The sequence below is a fragment of the Crocuta crocuta genome, unplaced genomic scaffold, assembly GCF_008692635.1.
Source record: "Crocuta crocuta isolate KB4526 unplaced genomic scaffold, BGI_CrCroc_1.0 scaffold323, whole genome shotgun sequence".
In the NCBI taxonomy this organism is placed as follows: domain Eukaryota; kingdom Metazoa; phylum Chordata; class Mammalia; order Carnivora; family Hyaenidae; genus Crocuta; species Crocuta crocuta.
Window position 1 is genome coordinate 1,472,354 of NW_027536465.1, and position 14,121 is coordinate 1,486,474.

Consider the following 14,121-nt stretch of genomic DNA (forward strand, 5'->3'; position numbering starts at 1 on the left):
CCAGGCAGGGCGGGGGGGGGNCCACCCCTGGGACCCGGGACGTTTCCCTACCAGTGCTGCTCCTGCCACATTCGCTGGGCTGCACAGGGCACCCCATGCCTGGCTTGTCATGGCCAGACCACCAGCTGCCTGGTTTCTCCCTTCCTGAGTCTCCAGGGATGACAAATGGGATTGCAGACAAACTCTGTCAGATGCCCGTCCCTTAGACGTTAATTGTGTATACGTGGTTGTGCGTGCCTTCGTGTTTCATACCCTTCCTCCCCCACCCGCCGTTTTGTAGAACTCGGACTTTCTCTGTGGTTTTATACTTGGTCAAAAGTACGCGTCCTGGTATTGCACTGTTGTGTGCATGGGGGTGGGGGGGGGAGGCCCTGCGTGGTACAGGAAGGGGCTCCGTCGCCTTCCCTTGTCCGTGGTCACTGGCATTTGGGTGGGGGTTTTCTGGGAGAGGGAAGGTGAATGTCCTAAGATAAATCCCTGTGACCGGTATGTTGTGAAGTCCCTTGGTGTTTGCTCTGTGAGAGGACATCGCCACCTGGTGCTCATGAGGTGTATGTGCAGAACAATAAATGGCAAATGAACAACCACAAATTGCCGTTCCCCTTCTGCTTTTTGTAGGTCAGGGCACCTAACTATGAGGCATTTGGGGCACCTCACCCAGTCTGGGAGCAACCACAACCCCTTCCACTGATTGGGGGCGGGGGATTCCCTTCTTTCTCCCCCCCCCATCTTTCGCACCCACACATTTGACCAAGGGACCTGGCCTGACTGCTTGTTCCTCTCAAGAAAGAGACCGCATGGCAGCAGAAATGTAAGTGAATCTGTGGGGAAAAGACCGTCTTAAAACACATGATTGTTTGCCTTTTACAGTGCCCTGCGCCCAAGGACAATGTAGTGTAGCTTTCAATAGTTGACCAGCTGTTGAGTGTCAAATACATGTGTAGTAGTGATCATCCCGATGCTCACACAAACACAAAATGCAGACGCAAAGCTCTCTTTGGCACCCACATGTGACTCTATTTCTGAGAGTCTAGGGAGTGTGGTTTTGGTGGAAGCCAGGGTTAGTCCTCCCACAGCACCAAGAGCTCACGGATCAGGAAAGCAGAGCCTGTGAACTCTCCGCTCTCCAGGTCCTGACTTTGCAAAAGTGATGATTGCAAACTGCAAAGCCCTGCGTTCTCATTTCCTGTGGATGCACAGCCGGACAGTGTTCCTTAAGGACACATTTTAAATGCATAGTTATGCATAATTCTGTGAGAAACAGAAATCTGTGAAGAGTTTTTCTTTCCAAGGGCAGTTTACGCAAAGTCCGGCAACCTATAGCTGGACCGTTGTCTCTCTGACTCCATAATCTTTAAGGCATTTGTGGGAAATTTGCAGGAAAGTGGTTAGCTCAGCTGAAATTTACCCACAAGACACCCAGAGGTTTAAGAGAATATTTTAATGCTTAAGAGGCAGGGTTCAAAGAACAGGATGTAGAAATCAGTGCCTGTGGCTGGCCGGCCGGGGGGAGCGGGGTTCACCTTCTGTGACTCGCTTCGGCCTCACCGTGGGAGGCAGACAAGGACCCCCTTCCCGCCTTCCCACAGGCTGGGATGTTCAGGCTCCTCAGAAGGACTTCTGTGAACCTAAGCTCTCCGCTGTGAATGTTAACGAGGCGAGGACACATTATCCTTCATGAAACGAACTCATTAATGACATTTGACTTGGCGAAGAGATGTACAACTATTAGAAAGGTTATGGAGAAGGGGCACCTGGCTGGCTCTGTCAGTAGAGCATGTGACTCTTGATCTCAGAGTCGTGAGTTTGAGGCCCACGTTGGGGGTAGAGTTTACTTAATAAAAAAGAAAATTTTTAAAAGATGTCATGGAGAAGTATTAATAGACTCACCCTAATCATTATAATTCGACATTGGTATTAAAATTGGGCAAAGCCCCAAATGCCAGGTAACAGGCACACACCCTGCTAGATGCCTGAGGGAAGTCAGCCTGGGACTGAAACACATGTGTCATAGTGGATGTTGGGCGCCTTTTTGGTTTCATTTAAAGACAGGGATTTGGTCATGTCAGTCTTTTTTCTGCCGGAAAACAAAACAAAACAAAAGAAACAAAGGTAGGATACATAATTGGTGGTTTCTACTCTGTTTTGGTTTTAGGGAGGAAATAATACTTGGGTGTGGGCTTATTTTGACTTCTTGCATTTTTCCCTGTCTCCTGCCCCTAGAAAAATAGAGACGTATTGTCTGAATGTAGTGTGTGCATGTCTATGGGTGTGTGTGTGTGTGTGTGTGTATGGGTGGGTGTGTGTGTGTGTGTGTATGTGTGTGTGTGTGTGTTTGGGGGAGCTGCGGGTGGGGGTGTGTTTGGGGGTGCATGTGTTGGGGACATGGGAGTTATGGATGCATGCACGTGTGTATTTGGGGGTGTGTACATGCAATACAGGGACGGGAAGGGGAAGGGCCACTCATGGAAAAAGAAAGGGCGGTGCTCTGGTAATAGAGACCAAGAAAATGTAACGCTTGTTTTACCCAAATCTGCAGCTCCATCCGCCAGGTTGGAGGAAAGAATTCCAGTTACCCTGAGCACCAGGATCTTTTCCAATTTTCACCCTTTCTTTCCTCACACCTTGTCTCCAAACCATCCTTTCTCCCTTGACCCTCTGATAGAAGATTATAAGTTAAAATCTTTTTTTTGAGGACTTCACGACACTAGTCTGAAGGCCAAGAGAGAGCTCGTGTAAGTCTGAATTGTGGCTGGAAAGGGGGAAAACGTGGACTTGGTAGAGATAATGTCTTTCTGTTCAGATATGGTTGGAGGGCCCAGTCCATCAGGGCAGAGCCCTCTAAGCTGAAAATCGTGGGACTTCCCATGTCTTCTAGGGGATCATTCAGCCTCCAGGAGCATGAAATCCAGAGAGATTTAAAAGAAACAAAACAAAACAAAACAAAACAGAACAGAGGGAGGGTAACACGTACAGGCAGAAATTCTTATAGCTCATGAATCGGAAACTGTGGCCGACCTCAGATTAAATGCATGTCTCCAAATCCAAAGATCACCATGCCCCCTCCTCTCTTTTCACGTATAGATATTCAGGTGAAGATAACCCATGACGCACACAGAAAAAAGACACCCCCTTTGTGTTCTAGCCCCTTCCCCCCCCCCNCCCTGTCCACAGAGCTCTCTGTTTATTTCCTGGCCCAGGGCCCTAAGGAAGTCACAAAGTTATACCTGCTTTTCGTTGCACCTGCCACTCCAGTCCTCAGGCAGGCAGAAGTGGGGAGAGAAGGAGGGAGAGGCAGGTTTGCAGCTCTGGCCAGAGATGAGAGAAATGTCTCCTGGGACAGACTTAAGCAGGACTCTGCTCCTGCTCTTGGTTGGGGGCATCTCCAGGCGCTGCCAGGCCCGCGGCCAAACTCTGCGTCTCGTCCTCCAAGGCCTGGTATTCCCTCTTCTTGTACTTCCGGGTGCCGTAGATGGCCAGGGTGATGGCGGCCGCCAGGACAGCGGTGACCCCCACTGTGACCCCGGCGGCCGCCCCTCCGGACAGACCGCTGCCATCCCCGCGGATGACCCTCATGGCCCTGCGTAGCTCTAACGGCTCCCCCAGCCTCCACTGGTGGGTCTCGGAATCCTTGATCCAGGAGCTTGCAGTCTCACTGTTGGTCACCATGACGGTGTTGGTGGCAGCCTGACTCATGAGGGGTGGCCGGGTGTACGGTGGCAGCCTGGCGGGGGGCAGAGTCCCTCCCGTGAACAGCCCCGCCTTGACACAGTAGGACACTTGGCACCCGTCACTGATGATTGCGAGGTGTTGGCTGAAGCCCCCGGGACACTTTCTTAGAGAAGGTGCCTCTAAATCTCTGGATGGGGCAGCATTCACCAAGGGGTTCCCGACTGTGCAGCTAAAGAACCCACCAAAGGGGGCCGAAAACCTGTAGCCCAGCTCATAGTCCTGAGAGGCACATACCTTGAGGTTTTCAAAGAGTCTCAGTGGAAAATAGCCAGGTGGACACGACTGTGCATTCGTCAGAGGGTTTACACTCTTACCGCTGAAGAGGCCCCCGAAAAGCAGTCCTGAGTTTTCTGGCATCTGCCCACTGGCCACACACCAAAAAGCCCTGAATTCAGCCTTCGCCACCCGGAACACGTCTTCGCACACCGTCTTGCAGAAGACGAGGAAGGTGCACCTCCGCAGGCACTCCAGGTGGTTGTAACCCTCCTCATGAACCTGGGACAGCAGGTTGATTGGGGAGTAGCCAGAGGGGCAGGAGAAATCGCCAGTGAGCGGATTCTTCTGCTCCAGGTTTTGGCAGAGTTGGACAAACTCCTTCCCAGAGAGCTGGGCGCATTCCTGATAAACTCCCCCAAAGGAGAAATTGGTCATTTTTCCCTCGCAAGAGCCATCATCAGTGTTGGCCTGAAAATTGAAGTTGGGCGAATTGACATCTGTGCACCCAGGGTAGGTGTTGAAGGCGTAATAGTGTCTCACGGCAGCCTCCACCGTCCTGGACAGCTTCTTCACGAGCGGCCCCGGCAACTCGGGCAGCATGTTGGGGTTGACGAAGAAGTGCAGGGGCAGGCCGTCGCGATCAATGGCCACCAAGTGGTTGGCGATGCCTTGCTGCCAGGCCTGGAGGGTGATGCCCGGGTAAAAAGGAAGCCCTCCGATGCTCTGCACCCTGGAGTTGGTTCGGTTAGAGAGGTAGCTCTTGGTGAGGGCGTTCTGTGAGGTGTACTTCTCCTCAAATTTGAAGTTCACGACGTCCAAAAAGGCAGCGCCAGCGGATGCGGTCAGGGCAATGCGGCTGCTCTGGCTGTCCTGCAGGAACGAGGCTCGGATATGGTCCTCCTGGATGAGAGCAGCCCCGGCACCCACGCTGGTGATGACATGGGTGCCGTAGTTGAGGACCAGCAGTTCTGCCAGGTAGGTGGCCATCCGCGTCTGGTTGTTCTCCAGGTGATCGGAGATGTCCAAGAGCTGCTTCGTAAACCCCCTGCTGAGCTTTGAAGCTGGGTTGATGTTGACTGTGTAGATCAGGTTTCTCACCTGAACCCGGGTCGTTATGGCTTGGTCGTTCACTTGAAGGGTCTTCATCTTCTGGAAATCAGAGGAGAACTTGCCATTGACCTTGGAAAAAAGGGAGAGCTCCAGGTTGATGGAGTAGGAGGTGCTGCTCTGGTAATTCACCCAGGACTCCAGGATTTCGGAGTTCATCTCCAGGTTGCTCTGTTTCTGGGCGATGCTGATGACCTGGTCGGGGATGATGTACTGTCCATCCTCTGTGGTCTTGCAGCTCCTGTAAGTCAGGTCCATCACCCGTCCCATGTCCACATTCCGCAGGTTATCCCAGCCCCCTCCGGGTAAGACTTCCAGAACAGGTAGTTTTAAGGCATTCCTGCATTTTTGAAATGTAGTCTCATCTGTCTCGCCCAGAGGCTCATCCGCTTGAGCCCATGCTACCAATGCCCACAAGAGGATAGCACCCCTGAGGCCGTTCATGGCTCAGACAGCCCCGGCCACCCGCCAGCCCTAAGCAGCGGCCAGCGAGCTTGGCGCAAACTGAACAGATGAGAAAGAAGGCAGTTGCTGATACAAAATACACACAGCAGCTCTCCTAAAGCCACCAGTTCCTCTTTGGGCTGCTCTAATTGCAAAACAGGGAAATGAGAATCAGATGGAATACTAAGGTCCATCATGACTTTGAGGAAATCACGTTGTACTAGCTATATCCTTACCAGTTAACCACCCTCACTGCCCACCTCCTCCCAGCCCCCAGCCCCAGGCTCGTTCCGCAGCTGTGGGGGGCTCTCAGAAAAAGTGCGACCACATGTCTTAGCGCTTCCTCCATGGGAGATTTCCGGCTTTGAAAGAAAGCTTTCGTTTTGCTTTTTTTTTTTTTTCCACTCTCTTGATGTTTTAGTTTCCTGAACTGCTCTCTCCTGGGACTCCAATACCAGTTTCCTTTTACTGTAAATGCAGAGGTGAATGGTAGCATCATCCTTGCCGAGACAGGCTGCCTCCACCTTACCTAGGCTAGTAGCTGTATGTCAAGGCCGAGGGCTGGGTTTTGCCTTCACCTGAGGGTAAAGGCAATTCACACACAGAAAGGAGTGAAAATCTTGGGCACACGTCCTGTGGAATTCCACTGTTACAAGCGTAATAGTCCAGGCTATGGAGGTGCCATTTCCTGAAGCAGAGCTGAAGGGACCTGAAGTGGATTCTGTGAACCTCAGTCTGCGTTGTCCTCAGCATTCAGAGTGAAGGCAAGTGGTCCCCACACTGTGTTGTTTCCTTTCAGGTAGAAATGTTAAAACAGGAAAATCTATACTATAACCTAGATTTGGACTTATCAAAAGCAGACAGTGGCCAAGGACCATATGTGTATGTATTTACACACTTCTACATCCTCTGTGTGTGTGTATCGTTGGCAATAAGTTGGTACCTGCTCTTATAGCTTTGCTTCCTCACTCTGCTGTTAAGTTCATGTGCTTAGTATAGGTACATAAAAAAAGAATGTAGCTCTTTATTACTCATTTTTTTTAAAGCAGCAATCCATTCATTCTGTCATTAGGAGAACGTAATTTCATGAAGGTCCTTTTGTGTGCTAATACTATGTCTGTTAGACTCCATACTTTGGAACAGTGTTTCCAGACCCACGGATCAAATAGCAGGATTAGTAGACACCCGGCTCCATTACTTCTTTGAGACCAGTAAGGTGCCTCTTAGCACATTCAGTGGTAACCAAAGAATCCAAGGAAATTAAGGAAGCTCCCAATTGTACCCTCATGTCCCCCCAAATCATATCACAAACCAGATGCAGTGCTGAGGTTGAAAATGTCATGTTTCAGGGCACCTGGGTGGCTGTTGGTTGAGTGTCTGACTCTTGATTTCAGCTCAGGTCATGATCCCAGGGTTGGGGGATTGAGTGGTGAGTTGGGATCTGCACTGAGAGTGGAGCCTACTTGAGATTTTCAATCTTTCTCTTTCTCTCTCTCTCCCTCTACCCTTCCACTGCTTACTCTCTCTCTCTCTCTCAAAATAAAAATTAATTCATTAAAAAGACATTGGGAACAAAGAAAAAAAAGAAAATGTCATATTTCAGCTTACAGATATCACTACACTATCACCTGTACACATCCTGGGAAAGGTTTCAGGGAAATGAATGACCATAATATCACCACAGATGCAGTGACAGGTGTTTTCAGATAGAACAAAGCCAGTTGTCTAGGTTCACAGGTTGAAGTTCACTAGTTATTATTAAAACCTTGGTGATGCTCTAGGTTTATTCATGCCTAGATTATCACGCTTGGAGGACTTCATTTATATCCAAGAAGGATTAATGTCTGAACGAGTGTCCAGTTTATATTTGTCCAGAGAAGCAAGCTTGTGCCCGGGATGTCCTGGCTAATTTATAAACAAGTTAGTTATAAATTTGTAGCTCATTCAAATGGTCCTAGGACTAGAAAAATTAGAGCTGAGTGCCCTCAAGCATTTTCAGTAAGTCTTGAAATTCCCACACACTCCTCCCCAGACTGTCACGGGGCTAGGCTTCATCATCATGAGAAAACCCTCACATGTCACACAGTTTTGGAGACACGCTGACTATTATTTTTTGTTTGCCTAGTAACATATCCTGTTGAGTTCTCACTCTTCTGCAATGAGAATATAAGCAAGGTAAATATAGATAATTCTCTATTCAGGTGTTCCTGTATCTCTGAACACCCAGCCGTCATGTTTTTGGACTGCCTTCTTCAGCTCTACCAGAGCAAAAAGTGGAAAGCAGCTAAAAAAGCCAAAAAGAGCAAAATTATATTGCATCCCTATGACAAAATATTTTCCAGCCATCATAATCATATTTTCACAGACTTTTAGTAACATAAGAAATTATATGGTGGTGTCTAGTTGGCTCAGTCGGTTGGGCATCCAGCTCTTAGTTTTGGATCAGGTTGTGATCTCACGATTCGTGGGATCAAGCCCTGCATCTGGCTTTACGCTGAGCATGCGGAGCATACTTAGGATTCTTTTCTCTCTCTCTCTCTGTCTCTGCTCGTCCCTTGTTCATACTCTCTCTCTCTCAAAATAAATAAATAAACTTAAAAAAAATATGATATCTTGCTGGCAGGTTTTACAGATTATGTGAAAAATATCCCTCGTACTTTGCTGTATTTTTTGAAAACTCAAAAAATACAGACACATTTGACACATTTTTAGTGAGAATCTACTATGTTCCAAATGCAGGGATGGGTATTGAATAATTGTTGCTTTTGTACTCCGGAAAATAAGCAGCAAGTACTCAATTTAAGAAACAAAAGAAACTGATTATTATTATTAATTTTTAATCTCCATATACCTCAAATGATATAAAGCCTATGACTCTTTGCCGTGTTCAAGGAAGTTCTCTTTTCTGTTCACAGGGAAACAATGAAAAGAGAAGTATAAAAGATGGGAATTCCAGTAGGGCCCGAACTTGCATGCCCCCCTCAGGAACGCTGCTCATGGCGGTGGCCATGAGACCTGGACGACAGGGGCTCACCCATTCGTTTCTTGCTTTGCTCTGCTCACCAGCAACTTCCTCTGCTTTCGTGCCAAAATGCATGTGCAATCGCGGAAACCCTCCAGATGGCTGCCCTCCATCTAGAGACCCAACTTTGGTCTCTAGAGGAAAAAGCAACTTTTCTACAAAGGTTAGGCATCTCTGCATAGAAGAGAGGTTTCACTTCCCCCAGAAAGACGCAAGAGGGAAGTCCCATGTCTGCTTTCTTTCTCAGTGTGAGCACGTGCACCCTTCTGAGCCAAACCATGATTCTTGTACGGGCTTCAGTTCTGTGTGGGCTTGGAGCTGGTCCAGGTGTTTCTGATCCCTGCATTTCACCTGTGGTCTGACACGAGCAGGAAATTCTGGCTGTGTTTGTAGGGACCAATCCCTTTCTTATTTTCAGCAGGGAGCCAGGAAACCAGCCAAATGGCCGCTAGATGAAGGGATCAGGGGACAATAACTTTTATACGCTCTGGAATACACTTGGTTCTGGAAAACCAGGAGGTATCAGTTAACAGTGGCAACCTTTTCTTTTCTGAACAGTTGATTGCTAACCTGATGGTTTTTTGTTTGTTTGTTTGTTTTTTACAAACAGTTTATTGTCAAGTTGGATTCCATATAACACCCAGGGCTCATCCCCACAAGTGCCCCTCTCCGTGCCCATACTAACCTGATGTTTTGAGAGTTGCTTTGTCAACTCCTTCCCCTCCAAGACTGCTCTTCCCCCCAGGATTGTTTGTGGTCTGACCCCAAAATAAGAACACTGTGGTCCCTTCAGTCCTTTTAATCTCGTTGGTAAAGACAGAAGGCCCGTGTGAAAGCGAGGCCAGGACTTGGCAGCCTACACCATTTTCCTTCTTTTCTCTGTTGACACTTTTCCCTCGGTCTGCTCTTTCGATTTTTGATTTTTCTAATGCTTTTTCTCCTCACCAACTATTCTCTTTCTGCTCTTTGTTCTCTTTGCCATTTCCATATGTAGGTTTGAGGGACACAAGTCTGTGAAGTAAGCTGACATTTCCACTGCACTATATAAGATGCAAATTCTGACTCCATCTTCAGGCTGTGCTTCCTTATTCCACGTCATGGCAGACACCACTCAGCAGTCACACCATCCATTCCAGCTGAGCTCCAAAGCTGCTTCCCTATCGTATCCTTCCCAGCACAGTTCTCCAGGACATTCGAATGGAAGCCTGTTTTATCCACTCATTAAATAAACACTTACTGACCATCTATTTGTCAGGCATCCATTGTATGCACCATATTTGGAGTAGCTAATACCAAATTTGATGCTCTTTTAAGAGTCTGGGTGACCAAGTGAGCCCTTAGAGCTCCTCCCTTCTTTCTGTCTCCTCTTCAAACTAAGCTCTGCGGAGACAGAACAGTTAGGACCAACCCATTCCCCCTCCCCATCTGCCTTCAGGGTTCCTAATGACATCAGCCCAATATGAAGAGTGTCTCTTGTATTCTCGTTCAGCTGAAAGCAGCTTCACACAAAGGGCTTTGCACATAACAGGGCTGGACATACAGTGGGATTTCTCTGTAGCCTCGATTCTCAGTCCCCAAGTCTTTCCTATAATGCAACTTCCTCTTTGAGGAATAGCTGAATAAAAGAAGTAACTGAGTGACATTTGACCTCTCTGGGATTTCATATTTCTCTATTTCTGGCAGATTTCATATTTCTCTATTGGTCTCATTATCAAGTAACACAAAACCAGTCTACCATTCAATCTTTCTCTCTTTTACCACACAATCTTCAGATGGGACTTCGAGCAGACATATTTTTCTTTCTAACTGAAATAATCATGAAGAGGTTAAGGTAAAACAGGCAAGTTAGGTGAGGTGGTTCTTCCAGAATTATGTGGACTTGGGAACTTTGGGTCCTCCATTGAAATATTCCTGCTGTCTCTGCTGTTTTTTTGGTGATCAAATGTGACATTAGGAGCATGGGCTAGGTTGTGGGTCTATTCAATCTCTAGACTTTGTTGGGCTTTGGATAGTCACTCAGACTATCTTCTGGATTGACAAACATGGATGTGAAACAGAGTTTTCAGAATTGAAATGTAGGCAACATCTTGGCTCCGTATGTGACTGGGCAAGTTTGGGAGCTTCCCTAAGTCTCTGTCACCTCTACTATGAAACGGAAATAGTAGCATCTACCTGTGTGTAACAGATGAAGATGTAAATCATCCATGTAAAGCAATTGTCCCTATAAAGTTCCCTGTGACCTAGGTAGGAGCTCAGTATGTATCTGCTATCAGCTTTGCTGAGCTTGCTGCAGTGTTGGTTGACTCTGTGATTCAATCGTTTCACAATGGAAATAAGAGAAAAGGAATGTTAAAGCATCTCAAGAGCTTGACTTTTCTCTAGCCATCCATTTGACAGCATGGGAAGCCATACTGACTCAGAGGGATCGCCTTAATATATTTTATTTATAACCTAAACAAAGACACGTATCACTTCAAGAAAAACAATCTAGTAGCCATGCCATCTGGATTAATGACATGGGTAAATTAGAAGTGATAGGTTGCTTTATCAAAGAATTCATCCTAAGGGTCTTTTAGAGTGGGGTTGACAAACATTTCCTGTAAATAGCTAATGAGTAAAATCTTTTAGGCTTTGCAAGCAAATGATCTCTGTGATAACTACTCAGTTCTGCCCTTGTAGTTCAAAAGTAGGTGATACATAAACACATGGGCATGTTGTGTTCCAATAAATCTTTATTAACAAAAACAGGGGTGGGGGCTGGAGTTTGGCTGTGGTCTGTAGTTTGCTGATGCCCAATTTAGAATCGTAGAATTATAGAATCCCATAACTGGAAAGGACCTGCTCTCCCAGCCACGGCGTGAGCCTTCTCCAATGCAGTCTTATAATCCAACCTCTGCTTAGATGCCTCCAAGGTAGGGTGGCTCCCTACCAACTGTCTACATACAGTTCTGATTCTCAGAAAACTTTTTCTTCAACTGAACCCAAATTGATCTGTTTGATCCTTTGGTGACTGCGATCATACTTTTGGGCTATGGCCATCTTACAGTGATGCTGTATACCCGATCCAGTTAAGATCTGCCCACCATCCTGAGAGTCCTGTGGGAGTATGGCTGAGTCTATCTAGTTTACTGACTAATCAGAATGGGTGAGAACCATAGTGGGAGGGTCCTAGAGGCCTATTGGCCTAGTTATTCCTTCATTGGTGGATCATGGAGAATTTCAGGGTTTATAGGGTAGGGACCAGAGCAGATAGGGTATTTGGCAGGCTTGGCAAAGCATCTGTTAATCTATAAGAGGAATATATTTCAGTATTTTAACAACCTAACCACATGAATCCCAGTCTTCCCTAGAAGAGCATCTGACACATAGTAGGTCAATAAATATTTGTTGGAAAAATTAGTGATTAAAAGAATAAATATAGTACTAAACTTGCATCCTAGAACTCTGTTCATGAAATTCCAGAACAGTCATTGGCAGAGAACTACAGGCTCTGAGATGATGGTGCAAACAGGTGAAGACATCCCATTTTGGAGTGGTATCCAATGTAAGAATCCACATCCCAACAATTATTTTATGCCCGCATTCTGAGGCTTGTCAACATGGGGACTAGACAGACACAAAAGGATAAATACTGAATGATTCCACTTACATGAGGTTCCTGGAATAAGCAGATTCAGAGAAACAGAAAGTAGAATAGTGTTTTCCAGGGATTGGGGCAGGGAGCTAAAGAGTGGGAATACGTAAGAAATTTCCGACCATGTGTATTTATGAGCGGGTGTCCTGGAGGCAAACTCAAATTGCAAAGCTGTCTTTTGACATCCTATATTGTATCTGGAGACCCTAAACACTGCTGGAACCAAAGAGACTTTGGTTCCTTTGCTTTTGAGCTCAGCGAAAGCACTGGGCCAGGGCTGCGGGATACAATTTCTCCAGCAGTTGGCCAGAAAAGCCAGAGAATGCAACCCAGAAGTACAGAGGACTTCATTCCACATGCCAGTGAACATTAGTGCTTTAGAGACAAGAGATAAGTGGGATCTGGCAAGTCATTTGCTCTTCCTTCCAATGGACTGTTTGGAGGACAGGGGGCTTCATGTGGTCTGTCTAAAGATATATGCATGAGTAAACAATTATATCGTTCCTTAAGCTCATCAGCTCAGTAATGTACCCCCTTAATATGCTTGGTCTCCATCCCTGTCTAAGTTCCCTTGCCCCTTTACCTTTGCTGCCCTGGGATTGTACCTCTCAATGAAATGTTAATTAATATTGAGCATTAATGTTTATTTTATTTTTGAGAGAGAGAGAGAGAAAGAGAGAGCATGAATTGGGGAGGGGCAGAGAGAGAGGAGGAGACACAGAACTTGAAGCTGGCTCCAGACTCTGAGCTGTCAGTGCAGAGCCTGATGGGGGGCTTGAACCCAAGAACTGTGAGATCCGTGACCTGAGCCAAAATCGGACGCTTAACTGACTGAGCTACCCAGGCGCCCCTGCCACTGTATATTTTAATGACCTTTTTGTTTGACCTCTAGTCACCCTCTAGTTACCTCTAGGAAGCTGTGAGCTCCTTATGGGAAGAGACTGTGTCTTGTTGCTTCATTGTTGTATTACAGGATCTCGTGCAGTATCTGGTACACAGCAGGTGCTCAACCAACATTCATTACAATTGAATGAGTAAATACATGAATAAAACAGGCAAAGGTGACAATAATTCTCAAACACAAATTCTCATTTCCCTGGAAAATCAGGCCATGAATGGCTGGGAATGAATATTCAAGCTGAAGCAACATTATTACACAGGACACTTATTTCATTTTACACCAATATTTTTGAGCACTTACTCTGGACCTACTGTGTGCTATTTCCAGTTCTTACTGTAAAATAATTTGGTTTTCTGATTTATAATTATATCCTGGGTGAATATAGGATTGTGCGAGCCTCATGCCGTACATAACAAATGTATTCTGAAAGCCCAGAGGGAGTGCTCCTATGGGCTAAGAGCTGTTGCCTTATTTATGTCTGAGCTGGTGTTTGGAGCTCTGGCCCTGTAGGGCTGAACCCATGTGAACTTCCATACTCCCCTTCACCCCATCCCTTCCAAGTACCTGCAGCTAGTGAGGCTGGCCTAAAGGTACCAGATCTCCCCTCTCCCCTCTCCCTTTCCCCTGTCCTTGATCCTTATACACAGCGTGCAAGCAGGGCCTGACTGGAGGGTGAGCAGGAAGGAGAAACTATCGGAGCTGACCTGCCCCAATTCTGATGACAATTCCATCACGCTGACAGCCAGGACAAGGACTAAGGAAGGGAAAGGAAGAGTAGGAAAGAGAAACAGGTCAGCAGAATGAAAACAAAACAAAAGAAAAGATAGGAGGGGTTTATTTAAAATTTCTAGTTATTACACAAGCAAATCTGAGCTTGGCTGATGAGAGCTGGGGCCTTGGTTCCGGGGCTTCCCAGGTCTGGGGAAGGTCTTTTTGTTCCTCTTTCCTCCCGGTCCTTTCTTGAAGTTAGGATTTTCATGCCTCCCTGGGAAACTAGGGCATCATGGGGCAGTCAAAGTAGNGTATGAGCTTGTGTGTGACAGAGTATTGTGAGTGTGTGTGTGC

At 46.8% G+C, this 14,121-nt stretch overlaps 1 protein-coding gene across 1 annotated transcript; it reads right to left on the reverse strand.

The window, feature by feature from the left end:
* Window positions 1–3,168: 3,168 nt before the first annotated feature.
* Window positions 3,169–5,554, reverse strand: MPEG1 (macrophage expressed 1). The gene has a single exon (XM_077748750.1). It carries the CDS (start codon window positions 5,497–5,499, stop codon window positions 3,346–3,348), a length of 2,154 nt encoding a protein of 717 aa, XP_077604876.1. The 5' UTR covers window positions 5,500–5,554; the 3' UTR covers window positions 3,169–3,345.
* Between the last annotated feature and the right edge of the window lie 8,567 nt (window positions 5,555–14,121).